The following is a 26,088-nucleotide window of genomic DNA, read 5'->3' as shown; positions in this document are numbered from 1 at the left end:
GGCTGGGTCACATGGTGCTCTGGCCAATCACAGCCATGCCAATAGTAGGCATGGCTGTGATGGCCTCTTGGGGCAAGTAGTATGACGCTTGTTGATTGGCTGCTTTGCAGCCTTTCAAAAAGCGCCAAGAAAGCGTCACAAAAGCGCGAAGAAAGCGACGAACACCGAACCCGAACCCGGACTTTTACGAAAATGTCCGGGTTCGGGTCCGTGTCACGGACACCCCAAAATTCGGTACGAACCCGAACTATACAGTTCGAGTTCGCTCATCCCTATTCCTGGATACGAATACGAAATTCCCATGTAGTCATTCCGACATATAAGACCACAAGGGCAGGTAGCATAGTAGATGACTCCAGATGTACTGCAATTAATAAAATGCACAATATTATATATTTGTTGACCAGAGGAATCACTGAAAGTGTTCATTTTAACAATAGCCTTGCATACACTGCACCGAGCCCCATTTGGGAGACAAAAAAACGGTCTTAGGTGGAACATAATGGCTGCGCACAAGAATGTCATTCAGATTTTTGCAGCGTTTTGCCACAAAGGCTGGAGTTGGGGTAAGGATCCGTTCAAGATCAGGATCCAATCTTAATACAGGCCAGAATTTGGAAAAAATCTTTCTGATAAAAGATTTTATTGTCAGGGCCCTTCAACAGTATCCTATAATGACATTATGTATAGTGATAGTATATACAGTGACAACATGACATCCAGTATATACTTGACTACCCATAGGAGCCACAGGGGCCCTGTTCAAAAATTTGCTGTGGGGCCCAGTCATTTCTAGTTACACCACTGGTACATGCTGGGTGCACAGGTAACCAAGATTGAGGTGACATGGGCCTCTCAGTTTATGCATGGGGCGGTGAGAGCAGGACGTCCTTCAGGAGGAAAGCAAGGGAGGCTTGAAAGACAAATGTGTAATACCCTGGAATTTTGGAACAAGGAGCTTCCTGTGAATGGAGGGTGCGGCCATAGAGATTGTGAAAGACAGATGCTGTGTGTGGAAGGAATCACTAGGACAGATCGCTTGTGTGATGTCTACATACATGACGCTTCATCATTATATAATGAAAAGTGCTGCCCACACAGCTGAGGGGATGTGACAATGTACCAGTGCAGACTCTTTCCGCTAGACACAGAAGCAGTGCAGGCAGGGGTGTAGCTAGAAATGACTGGGCCCCACAGCAAAAAATGTTTTATGGGCACCCCCTTTAAATTAATGCAGCTGTGCCTGCCAGGCTTGAGCAGGTATATGTTTGAATATGGATTAGGGAAGATGCTGAGATCTCACTGTGAGGTACAACTGGATCTCAGCATCTTCCCTTTTCACACATATACCTGCTCAAGCCTGGCAGGCGCAGCTGCATTATTTAATAGTGTGGTGTGGTAATGGTTATTGCCATTTTGGCGAAGAAACAGCCACCTAGGCTACTTTCACACTTGCGGCAGTGTGATCCAACGGGCAGTTCCGTCGTCGGAACTGCCCGCCGGATCCGCCGATTTTGATGTGACTGAAAGCATTTGTGAGACGGATCCGGATGCGGATCCGTCTCACAAATGCATTGCAAGAACGGATCCGTCTCTCCGCTTGTCATGCGGACAGACAGACCTGTCTTGTATTTTATTTCGCATTTTTACTGGTCTGCGCATGCGCAGGCCGGAAGGACGGATCCGGCATTCCGGTATTTTGAATGCCAGATCCGGCACTAATACATTCCTATGGGGAAAAATGCCGGATCCGTCCTTCAGGTAAGGGCTCTTTCACACCTGCGTTCTTTTCTTCCGGCATAGAGTTCCATCGTCGGGGCTCTATGCCGGAAGAATCCTGATCAGTTTTATCCTAATGCATTCTGAATGGAGTGAAATCCGTTCAGGATGCATCAGGATGTCTTCAGTTCCGGAACGGACCGGTTTTTGGCCAGAGAAAATACCGCAGCATGCTGCGCTTTTTGCTCCGGCCAAAAATCCTGAACACTTGCCGCAAGGCCGGATCCGGAATTAATGCCCATTGAAAGGCATTGATCCGGATCCGGCCTTAAGCTAAACGTCGTTTCGGCGCATTGCCGGATCCGACGTTTAGCTTTTTCTGAATGGTTACCATGGCTGCCGGGACGCTAAAGTCCTGTTTGCCATGGTAAAGTGTAGCGGGGAGCGGGGGAGCAGTATACTTACCGTCCGTGCGGCTCCCGGGGCGCTCCAGAGTGACGCCAGGGCGCCCCAGGCGCATGGATGACGTGATCGCATGGGGCGTCATCCATGTGCATGGGGCGCTCTGACGTCACTCTGGAGCGCCCCGGGAGCCGCGCGGACTGTAAGTATACCGCTCCCCGCTCCTACTATGGCAACCAGGACTTTAATAGCGTCCTGGGTGCCTTAGTAACACTGAAAGCATTTTGAAGATGGATCCGTCTTCAAATGCTTTCAGTACACTTGCGTTTTTCCGGATCCGGTGTGTAATTCCGGCAAGTGGAGTACACGCTGGATCCGGACAACGCAAGTGTGAAAGAGGCCTTAGTCTTCAGTTTTTTTCGCCGGAGATAAAACCGTAGCATGCTACGGTTTTATCTTTTGCCTGATCAGTCAAAATGACTGAACTGAAGACACCCTGATGCAAACTGAACAGATTCCTCTCCATTCAGAATGCATTAGGACAAAACTGATCAGTTCTTTTTCCGGTATAGAGCCCTTGTGACGGAACTCTATGCCGGAAAAGAAAAACGCTAGTGTGAAAGTACCCTGATCCTATCTGAAGGGTCTGTAATACAGACCCCTCAGATAGGATTAGGTGGCTGTGTCTTCACCAATGCCATTAACCATTACCACACCACAGTATTAAATAATGCAGCTGCATCTGCCAGGCTTGAGAAGGTATATGTGTCTGTGAATAGGGATTAGGGAAGATGCTGACTGAGATCCGGCTGTACCACACACACACATAGATGAAATAACTCCACAGTCTTCACTTGTCCACTACACTACACTAGTCTCCATTTACAGTACTCCTCCGCGTCTCCACTGACTGATGCTGCCGCGTGCCGCCTCGGTTGGACACACACTGTAACAGTGACAGACTCAGTCCCACTCCCCAGCCAGCCCTCACCTCAGCCACTTGAACTGACCGGGCCCGACAGTATCCCCTCCACACTAAACTCTGCCCCTCTTGTAATTGATCACATGACTGTGACATCCTCGCAGGCCCTTCACACTACAGCAGACCTCACAGACCGGCCAACCCACAGGTACACCCCCGTTCCGGCCCCCTCCACCGCCTACCTCATCTTCTGCTCGTGCGGCAGTGCGCCTCGGGCCCGCCTGCTCCAGTCCTGACCTGACTACTCCTTGGCTTCCCCCCAGCCAGGCCCGAGCTGCGGACCGCCCGCGCACCGCCCACTACACTGGGCGGGCGGTTGGGCCTGGCTGCCTGTGTGTGTTAATAAAAAATAAAAAAAATGAATGCGGTCCGGACGGGCCCCCAGTGGCGTAGGGCCCCATAGCTACTGCTATGATTGCTATAGCGATCCCTACGCCACTGAGCACAGGTCTCTCTCCTGTTCTGGATGCCAGGCTAAGAGCTCTTCCCTGCACTGAAACACTGCACTGCATCTGCACCCAAACTACAGCAGATACCATATGGATCTATAGGGTTTTTGAGGGGTGCGTTGCGAGGTGTGTCATGCGATTTACCTCAGACTTCTGAATGGCTTAATAGGCTCATGCATGTGATGCATTACTTTCTATGCCCCTGACTGGCATTTTGTGGGCCATTTTGCGGGAGTAACCAATTTTCATGGGACTGAATCTGATAGCGGTAATGATTCCACGCACGGCTTGTCACATATCGGAATGACGCCACATTTTCCAAGGTCTAATAAACTCTGTACTGATTGGCATCACTTCTCTTGTGTGCTGTCCCGCCATTCCTTTACATGATGGTAGTGATTATGACCTGGACGGGCATAAAGATACCTCAGGAATGAGGGTACACACCAGAGTCCAGGGTCAATGACAGTGTGGGGGGTATATCCAAGGGTTCAGGTTCAATCATTGCAGTATATGGGGGTAAACTCAGAGTCAGTCAGTGTATGGGAATACAGCACAGTGTTCAAGGTCAGTCAGGCTGATTGCCAGATCAATCAGTATCGGGTGGTATCCTCAGTGCCAGTCTGTTCAGGATGGTATTCTAAGTGCCAGGACAGTCATTACAGGATTTTAAACCGCGGCAGTGCGATCCAGACACCATGCATCCAGCGCCCCACATGCCTACATACCCGCCAGAACATATAAAAATGTGACCGCAGATGAAGGTCCTATGTGACCGAAACGTCCGGTTTAACCACCTCAGCCCCCCTAGCTTAAACACCCTTAATGACCAGACCACTTTTTACAATTCTGCACTACACTACTTTCACCGTTTATCGCTCGGTCATGCAACTTACCACCCAAATGAATTTTACCTCCTTTTCTTCTCACTAATAGAGCTTTCATTTGGTGGTATTTCATTGCTGCTGACATTTTTACTTTTTTTGTTATTAATCGAAATTTAACGAAAGTTTTGAAAAAAAAAAGACATTTTTCACTTTCAGTTGTAATTTTTTTTTTTTAAAACGACATCCATATAAAAAAAAATTGCAAAATTTATTGTTCTACATGTCTTTGATAAAAAGATGTCTGGGTAAAAAAAAAATGGTTTGGGTAAAAGTTATAGCATTTACAAACTATGGTACAAAAATGTGAATTTCCGCTTTTTGAAGCAGCTCTGACTTTCTGAGCACCTGTCATGTTTCCTGAGGTTCTACAATGCCCAGACAGTAGAAACCCCCCACAAATAACCCCATTTCAGAAAGTAGACACCCTAAGGTATTCGCTGATGGGCATAGTGAGTTCATAGAACTTTTTATTTTTTGTCACAAGTTAGCGGAAACTGATTTTTTTTTTTCCTTACAGAGTCTCATATTCCACTAACTTGTGACAAAAAATAAAAACTTCCATGAACTCACTATGCTCATCATGAAATACCTTGGGGTGTCTTCTTTCCAAAATAGAGCCCACATTCCAAAGAGCACCTTTCGGATTTCACAGGCCATTTTGTACAGATTTTGATTTCAAACTACTTTGCACGCATTTGGGCCCCTAAAATGCCAGGGCAGTATAACTACCCCACAAGTGACCCCATTTTGGAAAGAAGACACCCCAAGGTATTCCGGGGGGGGGGCATGGCGAGTTCATAAAATCGTAAAATTTTTGTCACAAGTTAGCGGAAAATGATGATTTTTTTTTTTTCCTTACAAAGTCTCATATTCCACTAACTTGTGACAAAAAATATAAACTTCCATGAACTCACTATGCCCATCATGAAATACCTTGGGGTGTCTTCTTTCCAAAATGGGGTCACTTGTGGGGTAGTTATACTGCCCTGGCATTTTAGGGGCCCAAATGCGTGCAAAGTAGTTTGAAATCAAAATCTGTAAAATATGGCGTGTGAAATCCAAAAGGTGCTCTTTGGAATGTGGGCCCCTTTGCCCACCTAGGCTGCAAAAAAGTGTCACACATCTGGTATCGCCGTACTCAGAAGAAGTAGGGCAATGTGTTTTGGGGTGTCATTTTACATATACCCATGCTGGGTGAGAGAAATATCATAAAGATGGTACCCCTTGCCAAAAAAGGGTCACACCAAGTCCCAGACTGTCTTCCCACTGCTCCCCAGGTAGTCAGGGCAACCGACCAGCTCCAGGGTCTGATCTTTAACCCTCGTAGATCCGAAATTTGTGGGTATAGCCTGTGGCCCTTTTACAGAGCATATACAATTTGACCCCATACCGGGCACGCTTGCTTGGGATGTATTGTTTGAAGCCAAGGCGCCCGGTAAAATGTATAAGGGACTCGTCTACGCAGATGTTTTGCTCAGGGGTATACAAATCTGCAAATTTCTGGTTGAAGTGGTCTATGAGGGGTCGAATTTTGTGGAGCCGGTCAAAAGCTGGGTGGCCTCTGGGACGGGAGGTGGTGCAGGAAACGCAGGATGGTCTCAAATCGTGTCCTGGACATAGCAGCAGAGAGCATGGGCATGTGATGAATTGGGTTCGTGGACCAATATGACCGCAATTCATGCTTTTTGGTTAGACCCATGTTGAGGAGAAGGCCCAGAATTTTTTTTATTTTGGAAACTTAGACTGGTTTCCACCGGAAAGGCTGGGCATACAAGCTTCCCGGGTTGGCGGCTATAAATTGAGTGGCATACCGATTTGTTTCTGCCACGACTATGTTCAAGAGCTCCACAGTCAAGAGCAGCTCAAAAAATCCCAGTGCCGAACCGATCTGAGCTGTCTCAACCCGAACTCCAGACTGGGCGGTGAAAGGGGGAACTACAGGTGCGGCTACAGTTGGGGACTGCCAATCAGGGTTTGCCAGCACCTCAGGGACTCTAGGGGCTCTACGGGCCTGTCTGTGCGGTAGCTGCGACGGGGTAACTATTGCACGTGCCACCGTACCAGCTTCAACTGCCCTTCTGGTGCTCGCCACTTCATCATGTTGTACGGCAGTGCTGGTACTAGGTCCAGGATGGGCTGCGCTGCTGGTGTATGCCTCACCACGTAATCCGACAGCGCCAGCCCCACTCTGCTGCCCTTGAAGCGGATCCTGCGCAACCTGTGGTCTAGCGACAGGGGGCCGGGTACGCCTGGTGCTATTAGGGACCTTAACCTCCTCGTCCGAACTTTGGGTCAGACTGCCACTGCTTTCTACAGGTTCATATTCTGACCCGCTGGATTCATCAGATGAGGGTTCCCATTCCTCATCCGACTGGGTCAGAAGCCTGTAGGCCTCTTTAGAAGAATACCCCCTGTTTGACATTTGGGCAACTAAATTTAGGGGTATTCCCTGAGACTACCCAAGAAAAAAAGCAAGCCTGTCTTACAAATGGGAGGCTAGCGAAGTATCGGAGGCCGGTGCGATTGATAAAAAATATCAAAACTGATTTTTTTTATCGCCGCAGCGCTTGCAGAGTGATTGTGCAGTGATCAAAAAAATATATTTTTTTTGTCACTGCGGCGGGGCGGGCGTGGGTGAACGCACGTGTGGGCGACCGATCAGGCCTGATCGGGCAAACACTGCGTTTTGGGTGGAGGGCGAGCTAAGGTGACACTAATACTATTATAGATCTGACTGTGATCAGTTTTGATCACTTACAGATACTATAAAAGTACAAAAGCTGATTAGCGATACGCTAATCAGCGAATAAGTGACTGCGGTGCGGTGGGCTGGGCGCTAACCGACGCTAACTACCTAACCAAGGGGCCTAAACTATCCTAAAACTATCAGTCAATACCAGTGAAAAAAAAAAGTGACAGTTTAGACTGATCACTTTTTTCCCTTTCACTAGGTGATTGACAGGGGCGATCAAGGGGTGATCAAGGGGTTAATTGGGGTGATGGGGGGTGATCTGGGGCTAAGTGTGGTGTTTGATGGATACTCACTGTGATGCCTGCTCCTCTGCTGAGACCAACCGACAAAAAGGACCAGCAGAGGAGCAGAGAAGCCATTTAACACCTTATATTTATAAATGCACATGCGCGGGCCAGCACAGACTGAAATCTCGTGTCTCGCAAGATGACGCACGGATGCGACCAGGAGGAATGAATCGACCGCCGCCAGGACGCATCCGTGCATTAGGCGGTCGGAAAGGAGTTAAGAATACTGTTCATACTCACTAAAATAAATATTGGGCAAACGGATGAAACTACTATATGATTTGAATGAATAAATCCTTTTGAAATTGCGACACTGAAAATTGTGTGCCTCAACTTTACTACGTGTATATTGGCTGCTTGCAGCCCTTGGTTGGCACCAGAACCTAACAAGTAGAGTGCGGTTCTCCATCTTCTCAAAAGTCATTACAGGATGGCATAGTCAGTGCCAGGTCAGTCAGTACAGACTGTGATACAAAGAGGGTTTCGGTCGGCACTCGGAGGTCAGTGGTACATGTGGCGGGGTCAGTCCCCATGGAATCTAGAAGAAATCCTGGCACTCGCTATCTTCAATCAGTTACTTTTATTATTCACTAATATACTGGTAGTTCTAACATTTATAACTATATTTGTGAATAATAAAATAACGAACTGAAGATAGCGAGTGCCAGGATTTCTTCTATAATCAGTACAGGCTGGTATCCTCAGTGCCAGGTAAGTCGTGATATCCACAATGCCTGGTCAGTCGGTTCAGGGTGGTATCCTCACTGTTAGGTCAGTCAGTTAAGAGTGGTATCCTCAGTTCCAGGTCAGTCAGTACAAGGTGGTATCCACAGTGCCAAGTGGTATCCTCCTTGCCAGGTAAGTCAGTGCAGGGTGGTGGAATCCTCCTTGCCAGCTAAGTCAGTGTAGGGTGGTATCCTCCTTGCCAGCTCAGTCAATTCAGAATGATATCTACATTGCCAGATCAGTCAGTTCAGGGTACCAGGTCAGTCAGTACAGGGTGACATCCTTGGGGCCAGGCCCGTTAGTTCAGGGTGGTATCCTCAGTGCTAGGTCAGCCAGTTCTTGGTGGCATCCTCAGTGCCAGGTCAGTCAATACAGGATGATATTCACATTGCCAGGTCAGTCAGTTCAGGGTGGTATGCTCATCCTCAGGTCAGTGAATACAGGATGATATCCACATTGCCAGGTCAGTCAGTTCAGGGTACCAGGTCAGTCATCTCAGGGTGATATCCTCAGTGCCAGGTCAGCCATTTCAGGGTGGTATCAGTGCCAGGTCAGTTAGTTCAGGGTACCAGGTCAGTCAGCTCAGGGTTGTATCCTCAGTGCCAGGTCAGTCAGTTCAGGGTGGTATCAGTGTCAGGTCAGTCAGTTCAGGGTGGTATCCTCACTGCCAGGTCAGTCAGTTCAGGGTGTTATCAGTGCCAGGTCAGTCAGTTCATGATGCCAGGTCAGTCAGCTCAGGGTGGTATCCTCAGTGCCAGGTCAGTCAGTTCAGGGTAGTATCAGTGCCAGGTCAGTCAGTCCAGGGTACCAGTTCAGTCAGTTCAGGGTGGTATCAGTGTCAGGTCAGTCAGTTCAGGGTGTTATCAGTGCCAAGTCAGTCAGTTCATGATGCCAGGTCAGTCAGCTCAGGGTGGTATCCTCAGTGCCAGGTCAGTCAGTTCAGGGTAGTATCAGTGCAAGGTCAGTCAATACAGAATGATATGCACATTGGCAGGTCAGTCAGTACAGGGTAGTGTCCTGGGTGCCAGGCTCAGTCTGAGCAGGGGGCTCTCCTCCTCAGTGCCATGGCTCTATGTAGATCACACCCCCGGCTGATGTCATCCCCCTGGCAGAGGCGGCTGTAGAGCTCAGTACATTCTTCGGACTGCAACGTGTCCCGTGCACTTCTCTTCAGGCAGACGGCATGGAGGTAAGAGAGGCTGCAGCTGTCATCACACACAGGAAAGGAAAGTCTGATATCCTCTCCTGTATATACCATGTGCCCACTGCATACACACGTCTACTATACCATATGCCCACTGCATACACATATTGTCTGCTAGACACAACAGCTGCTATACCATGCTATGCACAGGCACTGTATATACAGTCTGATATATACAGGTTGTGGAAGCACATACTCTACAGCATATACAAGTCATACTGTACTTTACACAGTGCTCTGTAATACAATCTACATAATGTAGCCCTCTCAGTACTTGTGGCAGGCGCAGCACTATGAAGTGCATTTTGTGCTGTGGCATTAGAAGAATTTTGATATCTCTGACTTTTAGTCTGAACTGTCCGTTCTATGGAAACAGTAGGTTTAAAGAGCACACCAAATGCTTGAAATAACTTCTTTATTAACTTCAACTTTTCTTCATATATAACACTGCCGCCTCCGCAGCAGATAGTCCATGTACAAAACACGTGTTGAATAAAGTATCACAAATGGCAGTATGCATAAGATGGTGGTTCAACTGTTCAATCTTGTCATTCAACATAAAATGGTGGATATATTTCTCTCTTGAGTATCTGTACTCTCACTTTAAGTTATTTAAGCACTTAATGATCTCTCCGAGAGGTATATGTGAGGTTTAACAGTTAATTTGCTGAATTTGGTTGCAATTTGCAGTATGCAATTAGCAGTAACTATTTGCAGATTGGTTGAGTATGGTTGTATGCAATTTGGATTGCAATATGGAATTTGAATTTGTATGTGAACTTTGTAGTTTGCAATTGGTGGAACTATTTTGGCCTCTCTGCTTCCATAAAACACAGTTATATGACATCCAAACATGAAGTCACTATAAATAACTCTGCTTTTGTCTTTAACACACAAACATAGGAACTGTATTAAGGTTATGGGCAGGTTTAGCTGTATAAACATAATATTATTAGCAACCTAGGACAGTTCTTAGCTGGCCAGCTATAATACTCCACAGCACAGCTTGTTACATACACAGTATACACTGCACTACATCCACCATATGCTGGCTTTGCTATGCAGAACACAACTGGCATGACTATAGGGGAGGCAAGACCTAATGAAATATATATATATATATATATATATATATATATATACAGTACAGACCAAAAGTTTGGACACACCTTCTCATTCAAAGAGTTTTCTTTATTTTCATGACTATGAAAATTGTAGATTCACACTGAAGGCATCAAAACTATGAATTAACACATGTGGAATTATATACATAACAAAAAAGTGTGAAACAACTGAAAATATGTCATATTCTAGGTTCTTCAAAGTAGCCACCTTTTGCTTTGATTACTGCTTTGCACACTCTTGGCATTCTCTTGATGAGCTTCAAGAGGTAGTAACCTGAAATGGTTTTCACTTCACAGGTGTGCCCTGTCAGGTTTAATAAGTGGGATTTATTGCCTTATAAATGGGGTTGCGTTGTGGAGAAGTCAGGTGGATACACAGCTGATAGTCCTACTGAATAGACTGTTAGAATTTGTATTATGGCAAGAAAAAAGCAGCTAAGTAAAGAAAAACGAGTGGCCATCATTACTTTAAGGAATGAAGGTCAGTCAGTCCGAAAAATTGGGAAAACTTTGAAAGTGTCCCCAAGTTCAGTCACAAAAACCATCAAGCGCTACAAAGAAACTGGCTCACATGCGGACCGCCCCAGGAAAGGAAGACCAAGAGTCACCTCTGCTGCGGAGGATAAGTTCATCCGAGTCACCAGCCTCAGAAATCGCAGGTTAACAGCAGCTCAGATTAGAGACCAGGTCAATGCCACACAGAGTTCTAGCAGCAGACACATCTCTAGAACAACTGTTAAGAGGAGACTGTGTGAATCAGGCCTTCATGGTAGAATATCTGCTAGTAAACCACTGCTAAGGACAGGCAACAAGCAGAAGAGACTTGTTTGGGCTAAAGTACACAAGGAATGGACATTAGACCAGTGGAAGTCTGTGCTTTGGTCTGATGAGTCCAAATTTGAGATCTTTGGTTCCAACCACCGTGTCTTTGTGCGATGCAGAAAAGGTGAACGGATGGACTCTACATGCCTGGTTCCCACCGTGAAGCATGGAGGAGGAGGGTGTGTGATGGTGTGGGGGTGCTTTGCTGGTGAAACTGTTGGGGATTTATTCAAAATTGAAGGCATACTGAACCAGCATGGCTACCACAGCATCTTGCAGCGGCATGCTATTCCATCCGGTTTGCGTTTAGTTGGACCATCATTTATTTTTCAACAGGACAATGACCCCAAACACACCTCCAGGCTGTGTAAGGGCTATTTGACCATGAAGGAGAGCGATGGGGTGCTGCGCCAGATGACCTGGCCTCCACAGTCACCAGACCTGAACCCAATCGAGCAGAGTGAAGGCAAAAGGGCCAACAAGTGCTAAGCATCTCTGGGAACTTCTTCAAGTCTGTTGGAAGACCATTTCAGGTGACTACCTCTTGAAGCTCATCAAGACAATGCCAAGAGTGTGCAAAGCAGTAATCAAAGCAAAAGGTGGCTACTTTAAAGAACCTAGAATATTACATATTTTCAGTTGTTTCACACTTTTTTGTTATGTATATAATTCCACATGTGTTAATTCATAGTTTTCATGCCTTCAGTGTGAATCTACAACTTTCATAGTCATGAAAATAAAGAAAACTCTTTGAATGAGAAGGTGTGTCCAAACTTTTGGTCTGTATATATATATATATATATATATATATATATATATATATATATTATATATATACACGTGTGTGTGTATATATATATATATATACACAGGGGTGCACCACTGATGTGTCCAGGTGAGACGATCCAGGTAGGGGCAAGAGAGGGGGAGCTGAATGGCCATGGGCTGAAGAGAAGGGGTTAGGTTAAGAAATTGGCATTGGGGAGGGAGGGGCGCCATTTCAGTTTTTGCTACAGGCAGCAGAAAGGCTAGGTGCACCCCTGTGTGTGTGTGTGTGTGTGTGTGTGTATATATATATATATATATATATATATATATATATATATATAGTGAGGATTTGCTCTGGTAGGCAGGGTAAGCGGACGCAGTACAGAGGCAAAACAAGTTTGTAAATCAAAATGTCAGTGTTCATTCACACAAAAGGCAAAAGAAAAACACCTCGTAACAGTCTTGGTGTTAATTCACACAATGAAAAGTCCATAGAACAAACACGTCACCTTGCTAGCCGTTTTATCCCCGGCAGACCACAGCAGGCTTTAGGGACCTGTTTCCCAGCATACAGCCCTCTCTTGCCGCATACAGCACAGGACCATGCTTCAGATCCCAAGACAGAGACTCAGATTCTGAGCCCAGCTGCCTATTTAAAAGGACAGCCAGGTGCTGCCAAAACCCGGACTGGCACTTAAACTCCGGTCTGGTATTTGATCTTACCTGGCTGGAAATAAGTCCAGCCGCCCATGTTGGGAGGAAAATACCTGCCTTCCCAAACAAAACCCCTTGATATGTCACATACCTCCCCCTTTGTTCAACCCTGAGGGGGTGAACACACGCCAGACAGTGTACCCAGGACAGGGCATCCGCGTTTCCCTGTAACCCGCCTGCCCTGTGTTCTACTGTAAACTTAAAGTTTTGCAAAGACAAGAATCATCTGGTGACCCGAGCATTCCTCTCTTTGGCCTGGCTCATCCACTTGAGAGGGGAGTGGTTGGTCACCAGACGGAACTTTCTCCCCAACAGATAATAGCGGAGAGACTCGAGTGCCCACTCGATGGCCAGGCACTCTCTCTCCACTATACTGTACCGGGTATTGGCTGGAGTGAGCTTACGGCTGAGGAAGACAACGGGATGCTGCTCCCTGTTGACCTTCTGAGACAGTACAGCACCGAGGCCTACTTTGGAGGCATCGGTCTGCACTATAAACTCCCATTTGAAGTTGGGCGGGGCCAATTCCTTATCGCCTCTATTTTGTTTACTTGGGGTTTGATGACTCCGCGCCCAATCACATACCCTAGGTTTTTGGCCACCTCTAACCCTATCGTACATTTTTTTGGTTAGCTGTTAGACCAGACTTTCGAAGGGAGTCCACTATGGCCTGTACTTTGGGCAGGTGGCGAGGCGTACCGCCGATGTGGAGGAAGCACAATGTCCATTAGACGTTGAAAATTGGCAGGGGCGCCATGCAGACCGAAGGGTAACACCTTATATTGGTACAGCCCCTCTGGTGTAGTGCCAGTACCCTTTGGTGAGGTCCAAAACAGAAAAATACCGGGCTTGGCCTAACCTTTCAATAAGCTCATCCACCCGAGGCATGGGATATGCATCAAATTTAGATATTTTGTTCAGCTTACAAAAATTGTTACAAAACCGTAACGTCCCGTCTGGCTTGGGTATTAAGACTATAGGACTGGCCCACTCACTTTTAGACTCCTCAATGACATCTAAAAGGCAGCATGAGCTGCACTTCCTCCGAGATGGCTTGTCACCGAGCCTCGGGTACCTGGTATGGCTTTAACTGACTTTTGCCTGAGGCTCAGTGACAGCAATGTTTACGGTGGCAACCGCTTCACTTGCATCAGATATAGGAGCCGGAACCTCTTCCCCTAGAAAACCTGGCCGCGGGCTGTCTTCTGTACAGGTCTCCCTATCTTTCCAAGGTTTAAGTAAATTAACATGGTAAACCTGCTCCGGCTTCCGCCATCCTGGCTGGTGTATATTGTAATTTACCTTTACAACTTTCTCGAGTACCTCGTAGGGCCCCTGCCATCTAGCCAGGAACTTACTGTCCACGGTCGGTACCAGAACCAAAACTCGATCACCCGGGTTAAAGATCCGGACCCGAGCCTGCTGATTATAGCTCCGACTCTGGGCTCGCTGAGCGGCCTCCATATGTTCCCTGACAAGAGGCAAAACGGTCTATATCTGCTGTTGCATCTTGATAACATACTCCAGGACACTTTTATGCAGAGTGGGTTGCTGTTCCCACGCCTCTTTGGCCACGTCCAACAGACCATGAGGATGTGTGCCATAAAGCAATTCGAAGGGCTATAACCCAGTAGAATCCTGGGGTACCTCTCGCAGAGCGAACATGAGATAGGGCAGAAGAAGGTCCCAATCCTTCCCATCTTTAGACACCACCCTTTTTAACATCGTTTTTAGAGTTTAGTTAAACCTTTCAAGCAGACCGTCTGTTTGCGGATGGTACACAGACGTCCATAACTTTCTGATATGCAGCAACTTACAGAGTTCCCTCATGACCATGGACATAAAAGTAGTCCCCTAGTCAGTCAGAACCTTTTTAGGTAGCCCCACTCAGGAGAACATCTCCATTAGCTCCTTAGCTATAAACTTCGCTGATGTATGTCGCAGTGGCACCGGCTCCGGGTACCGAGTGGCGTAGTCCAGGACGACCAAGATGTGTTGGACTTTGGTACTGGCCCTACGAGGTCCATAGAGATTCACTCAAATAGCACCTTGATGATCGGGACAGGTACCAAGGGACTGTGAAAAAGATGCTGGGGGCTAGTTGCCTGGCAGGTCTGGCAAGACTTACAGAATTCTTCCACTTCCCTAAACACACAGGGCCAGTAAAGCCGTTGTAGTATACAGTCCTGTTCAATGGATTCACCTCGCAGCTGGTTTACCCGGTACAACATGTCCTGATGAACCACAAAATGGGGGAACACCGACTCTGCCCCTGGTTGTTGTGGTTCACCATCTACGATTAATACATTTTCCCAGGCTCGGGATAGGGTTGGTACCAAAATTATCCCCAGAGACATTGAGGTCTGCCATCTCAGGATACCTTACATTACAAAATGAATCTTAAAGGCATATTATCCTTTTCTGCTTCTGTGAACAGTTATATGACATCCAAAACATGACGTCACAGTAAATAACTCTGCTTTTGTCTCTAACACATAAACATAGGAACTGTATTAAGGTTATTGGCAGTTCCAGCTGCATAAACATACAAGCTATATTAGCAAACTAGGACAAGTCTTAGCTGGCCAGCTACACTCCAACCAAAATTACCTATAATATTATGTTCTTAGTGGTAAGACTTGAACATGAATTTGAGGAATTTTCCATCAGGTTCTCAACTTCCAAGTGTCTTTTATCACTCTCAGGTAGAACAATTAACTTCTGTATAGAACGTTCCAACTTGAGTGGAGTAGTGAGACGTTTTCCTTTTTTGTCAAGTTTTGAGTCTCCTATTTGTAACAACACTCTTCTTACTAGTTTGTCTTCATCCTTTTGAACTTCTAGAACTTTGGCCAATTTCCATTGACTTCTAGGTAAATCTTCTTCTTTTACTAACACTATGTCACCAACTTGGACATTTCTTCTGGGTGTTTGCCATTTACTTCTTAGCATAAGATTGGCTAATTACTCTTTCCTCCATCTATTCCAAAACTTTTCTGATAGATATTGAGCTCTTCGCCATCTCTTTTTAGCATATAAATCTTCTTTGGTGAAATTGCCAGGTGGTGGCTGTATGTAATCCGACTTAAGGTGAAGTAGTTGGTTGGGAGTTAAAGGGTCCAAACTTGTTGGATCGTTGATGTTATTAACTGTAAGTGGACGACTGTTAACAATAGACATTACTTCATAGAATAGGGTCCTAAGTGAAGCATCATCTATTCTTCCGATGTTCTTTTTCAACACTGAACTTAACACATTTCTCACAGTTCTGATTTGTCTTTCCCAAACTCCTCCTGTATGGCTTGCATATGGAGCATTCATGTGAAAATCACACTGTTTCTCTAACAAATACTCAGTTACTTTTTCTTTATCAATCTCTTTTAGAGCTTTCTTCAATTCATTATGTGCTCTGACAAAATTAGATCCTTGGTCAGATCTAAGCACTCTGATAGTATCTCTAATGGCTATGAAACATCTTAAGGCGTTCATGAATGCATCAGTTGACATATCCTCTAACCTTTCCAGGTGAATTGCTCTGGAGCTCAGACATGCAAATATAAGTCCATATCTCTTGTACTCCTTTGTTCTTCTATAGGTCTACTTGCCTTTCAACAGACTACACATTTACTTATATACTTTGCTATAACTTTGCTTCCTTTCACAATGCAGTAACCACTTCTCTTAAACAGCTTTGGGTAAAGCTTCTTCCTTGATGCAATGATTTGTTGTGGTAGTGATCAATAATCAATCTTGTGAAGGTGGAGTTTTTGGGTAGAATTGCTGGATGCTTCACTCTGCTAGGTAACAATACATTTTCCAGTCTCCCTCCCACCTTCAGTATACCATCCTGCAGAACAAGATTAAGCTTGTACAATGGGTGGTTGTTTGGAAGCCTTTTAGGTTCTTGACTAAGTCTCTTCAACACTTCACTGTAGAATCTCTGTTGAATGACTCTTATGACTGTTTCTTCAGCTTCCATTCTTTCTTCTACATTCAACAAATACTTCTTTATGATTCCCTTTGCCAAACATTGAATTCGAGCTACTACGTTTATGACTGTATTCCATTTGGAACATCTGGCTAGTCTTTCAAGTATGTCATCTTGACACTTGGCAGCAGTCCTCAATGTTTGTACAACTTTTAATTCTGGATCACCCATAGACAATTCTGTGTAACCTTTACTGGGCATGATTTCCTTTTCTCAAAGGAACTCTGGACTGGTGAACCAGTTTAAATTTTTCAATTCTGTTACATTCAGGCCTCTTGAAGCATGATCTGCTAGGTTATGCTTTGTGTCAATGTGATGCCAATGTTCCGGATTTGTTATTTCCCAAATTTTCTCAACTCTGTTGGCGACAAAGATATGGAATCTTCAAGCTTTGTTGTTTATGTATCCTAGGACAACTTGTGAGCCTGTCCAAAAATATTCTTCATCTATTTTCAATTCCAATTCTTCTCTCAGAAACTTGCTTACTGATGCTGAAACTATGGCTGCTGTCAGCTCAAGTCTTGGCATTGTCTGAATACTGGTAGGTGCAACTCGGGCCTTCCCCATAACCAGGGAACAGTGTATCCTTTCTTCTCCTATTACTCTAATATAGGAGCCCTGACTGTATCCATAACTACTGGCATCTGAAAAGTGATAAAGTTCTATTTCCTTGTACTTGAAATCATGAGGTACAAAACATCTGGGTATTCAAACTTCTCTCAAGTTTTGAAAGTCTCTTATCCAACTCTCCCACCTTGGCCTCAAATGGGCTCATCCCATCCCAACTTTCGTCTGCATAATTCTTGCAGTATTTCTTTTGCTCTGAGGATTACTGGGGCCAAGAATCCCAATGGATCAAATATAGAAGCCACTGTGGAAAGAATGGTTCGTCTAGTTGCAACTTTCTCTTCAATAGATACTTCAAAGAAGAACTTTTCGTTCTCTACATTCCATTCCAATCCAAGTATGTTCTGAACTGGAAGATGATAATTGAGATCTACATTCTTCATTGTTGCTGCACGTTCAGAGTCACTGATGGATTCCAGTACCTCTCTGTTGTTTGAGATGAATTTGTGAAGGCGCAGGTTTCCTCTTGCGCATAACTCTTGGCTTTCTTTCACTAGTTTGATTGCAGATTCTGTGGACTCTAGACTTATAAGACCATCATCTACATAAAAGTTTTTCTTCAGAAAATTAGCAGCTAATGGACAATCCCTTTCATTCTGCTTGTCCAGGTACTTCATACCATAATTGGCGCAACCTGGAGATGATGCTGCTCCAAACAAGTGTATTTTCATTCTGTATTCTGCTGGCTCTGTATCTGTATCTCCATCCTCCTACCATAGAAACCTCAGGAAGTCTCTATCTTAATTTTTCACATGAAACTGGTGGAACATCTTTTCAACGTCACACCTGACCGCCACGGGATACTTTCTGAATCTACAGAGTACTCCAGACATAACGTTTGTAACATCTGGTCCTTTTAGTAGATGATCGTTCAATGTAACACCATTGTACTTTGCTGAGCAATCAAATACTACTCTAATCATATCTGGTTTCTTTGAGTGTTAGACACCTTGATGTGGGATGTACCACACTTCTCCTTCTTTAGGTCTGTTATTAACTTTCTCTGCATGTCCTTCTTCGAGGATGCCTTCCATGAATTTCAAATAATCCTGCTTGAATTTGGGATCTCTTCCCATCTTTTTCTTCAAACATTTCAATCTTGCTAGTGCAAGATTTGTGTTATTTGGCAGACGAGGTAGTTCTCTAAAAGGTAAGGGCATTTCAAGATGACCTTGTTGATTCTGCGTAATACTTTCTTCTATAGTGTTGTACGAACTTTATGTCTTCTTGGAATACACTTTTTTCTTTAGAACTTTTATCTGCAAAGTCGAATTCAAGGATCTTGATTACTTTTGCTGGACTTACAGTTGGTAACTTTTGGACAGATATTCGATGACACAATCCTGTCACCTGTCTTGAGTTTGCGATCTGCTGTTTTCCTCCAACAACACCCCATCCTAAATCAGTTTGAACAGCATAGGGTTCACCCTTTGCTCATGTGATTACCTTTTGTGGTACCAAAGCTTCAGGACAATCGTAACCTATCAACAATCCAGCACCAAACTCCTTCAGCGGGGACATTTCATGAGATATGACAGATAGGTGCTCCCATTGGCTGTTTCACAGATAGTTATGCGATCTTGATCTAGAGGTATATTGTCTTTTGTATAAGCTGGAGGTAGATCTAATGTGCAGTTTGAATGAAGTCCTCTAACTCTCAGTCATTTGACCCTTTGACTGTTCACTAATGTTTCTCTCCCCGTCATTGTGGTGAGTTTGAGCTTCACTGGTTCTATAGCCATTTGTAATTTCTTGCTGATATCTTGATCAATGAAGGTGACATCACTCTGGGCATCCAGTAGCGCATAGGCGTATACCTTCTTGTTCCTCCTTTTAGGATTTAATATGCACACTGGTACAACCATTGATGCGCCATTGCTTTCTCCTTCCCTCACTCTGCAAGAGAATACCTATACTTTCTTTCCTTCCTCAGTATCTTTAGGTATTGAAGATTTATCTTTCTTTGGACATTCTTCACGTAGTGGTGTAGGATTGTGTCCTTTGCAAATGCTGCATTGGGCCTTTTTACTTACGCTCCTTAGTAACATAGCCTTTTCTTAGGCATCCGAAACACAGTTGGTTATCCAGTACAAATTTTTTCATTTCTTCTGGGGACTTCTCCTTCAATTGTTGGCATTTGTGTATGGAGTGGTTCTCTCCACAGAACATACACTTGAAGGTACTCTGAAGATTTGTTAGTGCTGTCTCTCTTCTGATCCCAGTAGGGAACTTTCTCTCGTAGGTGTCTGGACCTTTAGCTGCTGTGTTGGTTGCAAAGCTAGTTGCTCTTGCACGTCTTATCTCTCTTGCAGGCCTTTCTTCTAAGGATTTTAAGACGTAAGATGATGTTACTGGATTACATACTATCCGTGCTTCCTCATTGATGAACTCAGAGAACTCTTTAAAACTTGGGAAGTTCTTACCTAGATTTAACTGTTTAGTCACATAGCGATTCCATCTAGAAGCCACTTCTTCAGGTAGCTTAGTTAGCATCCTGTGGTTTTCTAGATAGTCGTTCAGTACTTCCAGTCCTTGAACATGTGGGATGGCATTGCTACATGCTTTCAGGAAGTCACCATACTTTTGGAGTCTGAACTGTTCTTTGGGGCCTATTTTACGCCAGTGTTTCAGTTTCTCTCTAAAGGCTCTTTGTACTAAGAAAGGATGACCATATCTTGCATTAAATGTTTCCAAGCTTGTTTGTAGGCTTCTTCGTCTTTTCTATAGAAGTTACCTTCAAGAACTTCCTTGGCTTCTCCACCAACATATCTCTGAAGGTAGAATAACTTGTCAACTGGACTCAAGCAAGCAATGATGCTCAATGATCATTTTAAAACTTGCGTTCCTCTCTATGAACTTCAGTACATCTCCTGAAAATACAGTCGACTCCCGAAGAGGAAATCTAGCTAGAACTGTTTTCTGTGGTCTTGCTGGGACAATGGTTGTAACACTCTCCTGAGCATTGCCATGGCATCTAGGAATAGAATCATCCGGTTCTTTTTTCTCACTTACTTCTGAATAAGGGGAGTGCTTTTCTTCATCTTTTCCGGTAGAGATAGAGGGTAAATTCACACACCTTTTTCCTAACACTGGACTAGGCCTCTCTTTGTTTTTATGAGCAGGGATGGAAGGATAATAACTTATTTCTTCACTACATGCTGGAGATTTCCTCCCATTCTCCTGGGCGTATGGAGGAAAGTAGGAGTCTGTTTCTTCGATTGGTACAGATTTGAACCTAAGACTCTGAATCTGGCTTCTATGATCTTAACTTCTTTCTGCCTTTCCAGACTTTTCAATTCAGCTTCCATTTAATGGCGCTGTGCCTCCATTTCAGCTTCCATTTGATGGCGCTGTACCTCAATTTCAGCTTCCATCTGCGTTGTGCATCCTTTTGAGCTTGCTTTTCAGCCATCAGTTGACGCTGCGCCTCAATGGCAGCTTCCATCTCAATTTCAGCTTTTTTTTTTACAGCAAGATGTTCAGCTATTTCCTTTATTTTGGCTGAAGTATTTGAGGACACTGATATGTGGGTGGCACCTCAGCTAGTGAAGGAAGTCACACTTGAGATTGTGGCTCCCACTAAGGACCTAGCATAGTCTCTCATAAAAGGCTTGTTCATTCTACTTCTTGCTTTAACTTCATCATAGTTTGCTGCAGATGATCGTCAGCTTTACTAAATCTTTAGTGACCGCAGTACATGTGTCCATGTTCCTTACAATATCCTGGGAAGGTGTCATAAGTGACCGCAGGTTGACATATGCTGCCATAAGCTCTGATTCTGATTCTTCTACTGTCTCTACCATATCACTCAAGTTCCTTTTTATACTTTCTTGGTTTAGCTTTTTACGAATGTCTTTAATGTATGATTTCCACTTCTCATACATTCTGGTGTACTTTTTTCCTTTTAATGCTGCTTCTTGCTCCAAATTTTCCAGCATCTTTGGGGTTAGTTTTCTGGCATATGATGAGCATCTTAGTTCATCTGCTTGGGCAGGGGCGTACATAGAAATCACTGGGCCCCATAGCAAGAATCGAAATTGGGCCCCCATTCCTCTTTTATAGTCCCTCCCACTACTTATTCCAGGCCTCTCCCTTTGTTCCATGAACTATGCTTGCTGCTGCATTTTATAATTTATGCCATCAGGGCCGGATTGGGATTAAAAAACAGCCCTGGCACACAAAAGAGGTATAATAGATGCAGTGTGTACAGATGTATATTATATACAGAAGAGTACTGATATGTGAGGTACGAGGTATAATATATGCAGTGTGTACAGGTATATAATATATACAGTAGTGTAATATGTGAGGTACGAGGTATAATAGATGCAGTGTGCACAGATATATTGTATATATAGCAGGTACTGACATGTGAGGTACGAGATATAATAGATGCAGTGTGTACAGGTATATCGTAAATACAGCAGTGTATTGACATGATGTATGAGGTAAAAAATTACAGCTCGTACCTCACATATCAGTCCACTGCTGTATATACTATATATCTGTACACACTGCATCTATTATACCTCGTACCTCACATATCAGTACACTGCTAGATATACTATATAGTTGCAAGAAAAGTTTGTGAACCCTTTGGAATGATATGGATTTCTGCACAAATTGGTCATAAAATATGATCTGATCTTCATCTAAGTCACAACAATAGACAATCACAGTCTGCTTAAACTAATAACACACAAAGAATTAAATGTTACCATGGTTTTATTGAACACACTATGCAAACATTCACAGTGCAGGTGGAAAAAGTATGTGAACCCTTGGATTTAATAACTGGTTGAACCTCCTTTGGCAGCAATAACTTCAACCAAACGTTTCCTGTAGTTGCAGATCAGACGTGCACAACGGTCAGGAGTAATTCTTGACCATTCCTCTTTACAGAACTGTTTCAGTTCAGCAATATTCTTGGCATGTCTGGTGTGAATCGCTTTCTTGAGGTCATCCCACAGCATCTCAATTGGGTTGAGGTCAGGACTCTGACTGGGCCACTCCAGAAGGTGTATTTTCTTCCGTTTAAGCCATTCTGTTGTTGATTTACTTCTATGCTTCTATGCGTTGTCCTGATGCAACACCCATCTTCTGTTGAGCTTCAGCTGTTGGACAGGTGGCCTTAAGTTCTCCTGCAAAATGCCTTGATAAACTTGGGAATTCATTTTTCTTTCGATGATGGCAATCCGTCCAGGCCCTGAAGCAGCAAAGCAGCCCCAAACCATGATGCCGCCACCACCATACTTCACAGTTGGGATGAGGTTTTGATGTTGGTGTGCTGTGCCTCTTCTTCTCCACACATAGTGTTGTGTGTTTCTTCCAAACAACTCAACTTTGGTTTCATCTGTCCACAGAATATTTTGCCAGTACTGCTGTGGAACATCCAGGTGCTCTTGTAAAAACTGTAAACGTGCAGCAATGTTTTTTTGGGATAGCAGTGGCTTCCTCTGTGGTAGCCTCCCATGAAATCCATTCTTGTTTAGTGTTTTACGTATCGTAGATTCGCTAAGAGGGATGTTAGCATATGCCAGAGACTTTTGTAAGTCTTTAGCTGACACTCTAGGATTCTTCTTCACCTCATTGAGCACTGTGCTCTTGCAGTAATCTTTACAGGACAGCCACTCCTAGGGAGAGTAGCAGCAGTGCTGAACTTTCTCCATTTATAGACAATACTTTTATAACCCTTTCCAGCTTTATGCAAGTCAACAATACTTAATTGTAGGTCTTCTGAGAGCTCTTTTGTGCGAGGCATCATTCACATTAGGCAATGCTTCTTGTGAAAATCAAACCCAGAACTGGTGTGTGTTTTTTATAGGGCAGGGCAGCTGTAACCAACACCTCCAATCTCATCTCATTGATTGGACTCCAGTTGGCTGACACCTCACTCCAATTAGCTCTTCGAGATGTCATTAGTCTAGAGGTTCACATACTTTTTCCACCTGCACTGTGAATGTTTACATGGTGTGTTCAATAAAAACATGGTAACATTTAATTCTTTGTGTGTTATTCGTTTAGGCAGACTGTGATTGCCTATTGTTGTGACTTAGATGAAGATCAGACCACATTTCATGACCAATTTGTTCAGAAATCCATATCATTCTAAAGGGTTCACGTACTTTTTCTTGCAACTGTATATCTGTACATATTGCATCCATAATACTGTGTAATATATGTGGTGTGTGTTCTTTATATTGACACTTTATACAGAGCAGTGTATTGATGTGAGACATACAAGATATAATACTGCAGATACAGTGTTTATAGAACTATGTGGTCAGTTATACATTATTGTCACTGTGTGTGAGGTACATGAGGTAGTGGTCACTGTAACTGTCTGAAGTATTATACATGAGTGAGCAATGAGTAAAAACAGAGCATGGGGCGGTTAAATGATGAGAAGTGGAGGACCTCCTCTTACCATTCCATTCCAGTCTGTATGGATCAATGCAGAGCTGATTGTGAACTTCTAATACTTGCTGTTAGGGGTTGAAGGGCCTGTGATAATGTCATCACAGGTCCTGGCAGATGTAACCTAGGAACTACACAATTTTTTGGTGCAGTTCCTTTGCTAGATCCTGCAGGACCTGTGATGTTGAAGATGATGTCATCACAGGTTCTGGCAGATGCACTGTTCTAACCTGGGAACTACACTTTACACTGTGCAGTGTTTAAAGAGCATACCAAATGCTTCAAATAACTTCTTTATTGACTTAAACTTTTCATCATATATAACACTGCCGCCTCCGCAGCAGATAGCCCATGTACATAACACGTGTTGAAAAGATAATACAAAATGGCAGTATGCATAAGATGGTGGTTCAACTTTTTAATCTTGTCATTCAACATAAAATGGTGGATATATTTCTCTCTTGAATATCTGTACTTTCACTTTAAAATATTTAAGCACTTTATGATCTCTCTGAGAAGTATATCTAAGGTCTAACTAATAGTTTTTCTTGCAGTATGCATTTAGCAGTGACTATTTGCAGATTGGTTGAGTATTATCTGGTATGGTTGTATGCAATTTGGATTGCAATATGGAATCTGAATGCTTGCAATTGTATGTTTGCAATTTGTAGCTTGCAATTTGTATTTGCAATTGTATGGTTGCAATTGGTGGAACTGTAAGTAAACACATATATATCTAGTTCAGTATACAGTTGTAAACACAATACTAACAACAGGAACATCATATAACAGTTTTAAATACCTATTTTGGCATCTCCTACTTAAAATACCATAAAAACACAGCTTTCAGTGGAGTGAATGTCTCTTCAGCTCCTGTCTCTGGTGAATAATGATTCTAGCAGCTTCTGCTAGGGGAATTCCCAGACAGGTTATGTGTGAGGCTGGCTATGATTGGTGAAAACTCTTGCTGTGTGAGAAGCTGGCTGTGATTGGTCTAGACTTCTGCCCAGTAACAACAGATTAACACTATGCTTTCTGTTGTTTCTGCTGTGTCACTGAGCTTTCTTACATTACAAAATGAATCTTTTTCTGCTTCTGTGAACACTAAATATAACAGTTATATGACATCCAAAACATGATGTCACAGTAAATAACTATGCTTTTGTCTCTAACACATAAACATAGGAACTGTATTAAGGTTATTGGCAGGTCCAGCTGCATAAACATACAAGCTATATTTGCAAACTAGGACAAGTCTTAGCTGGCCAGCTCCATTTATTGTTGTGCAAAACAACACGTTTTAGGACTGCACCAGTCTCTTCCTCAGGTCAACACAAATTAGGTTGACCTGTGGAAGGGACCGCTGCAGTCCTAATTTAAGCCTCCATCACTATCTCTGATGTGGAGCCACTACCAAGTCCTTTTTCAGCACACTCCTTTGATCACATTTGTACCCATTAGGACTGAAAGTCCTACCCATGGTGTGCTTCTTCTCTTTACTCTAAGAACCTAGGCTCAGTGTGACTCCCCACCCCCCTTACCAGTGTCCATATGGAGGTCAGCAGGTGTTGTGTCCTAGCCTTTGTTCCATCAGAAGTGGCTCACATGGTGCCATATGAGCAATAAAACAATGTAACATATAAAGAAATAACGACAACCACTTAAATATGGTGCAAAATGGCTGCGGTCCTTTATTAAGGGTTACATAAAATATCAACAAATAATCATTTAATAAATTAATAAATACCCAATAAACCATCAGTAATGTCCACAATTGTCCCCCCAGCAAAGTTAGGTGATTAACCCACCAGACATGCGGGTATTAACCCGCATGTCCCCCCCTAAAATAACCGCAGCCTTATCTATCATGTCCTAAATATCAGTGTTAAAAATATACAAGCCAATATCGGACAAATGTACTAAATCGTCCCGATAACGGCCATCAGTAAAACCTTCCAACTCCGTATGTCTAAATGACTAGCCATTTAATCTTGGAAGATATTTCTCTAAATTTCTATTGACCCTTTTCCTGATCTTCTCTGTAAACCCGAACTAATCACTCTTCCATATTAAACGAGGGATGATCTCTGAGAAAATTAACGTGACCTCAGGCAACAGGGACTTAATACAGCTCAAGTAGTTTTTCATTTGATCAATCAATTCAATTGTTTTAATTTTTCGCAAATCGTTCCCCCCCAGCATGGATTATTAACACATTCG

At 43.8% G+C, this 26,088-nt stretch overlaps 1 protein-coding gene across 1 annotated transcript in view; it reads left to right on the top strand.

Moving 5' to 3' along the window:
- Positions 1 to 9,347: 9,347 nt before the first annotated feature.
- Positions 9,348 to 26,088, top strand: part of LOC122928458 (branched-chain-amino-acid aminotransferase, cytosolic-like) — a 95,926-nt gene continuing 79,185 nt past the window's right edge. Inside the window, exon 1 of the mRNA XM_044281310.1 lies at positions 9,348 to 9,393. Within this exon, the coding sequence (XP_044137245.1) occupies positions 9,388 to 9,393 (6 nt within the window). The 5' untranslated portion in view covers positions 9,348 to 9,387. The remainder of the gene's footprint in view (positions 9,394 to 26,088) is intronic.

This window comes from Bufo gargarizans, chromosome 2 (assembly GCF_014858855.1).
Source record: "Bufo gargarizans isolate SCDJY-AF-19 chromosome 2, ASM1485885v1, whole genome shotgun sequence".
In the NCBI taxonomy this organism is placed as follows: Eukaryota; Metazoa; Chordata; class Amphibia; order Anura; family Bufonidae; genus Bufo; species Bufo gargarizans.
This window is presented reverse-complemented; position numbering and strand designations above follow the sequence as displayed.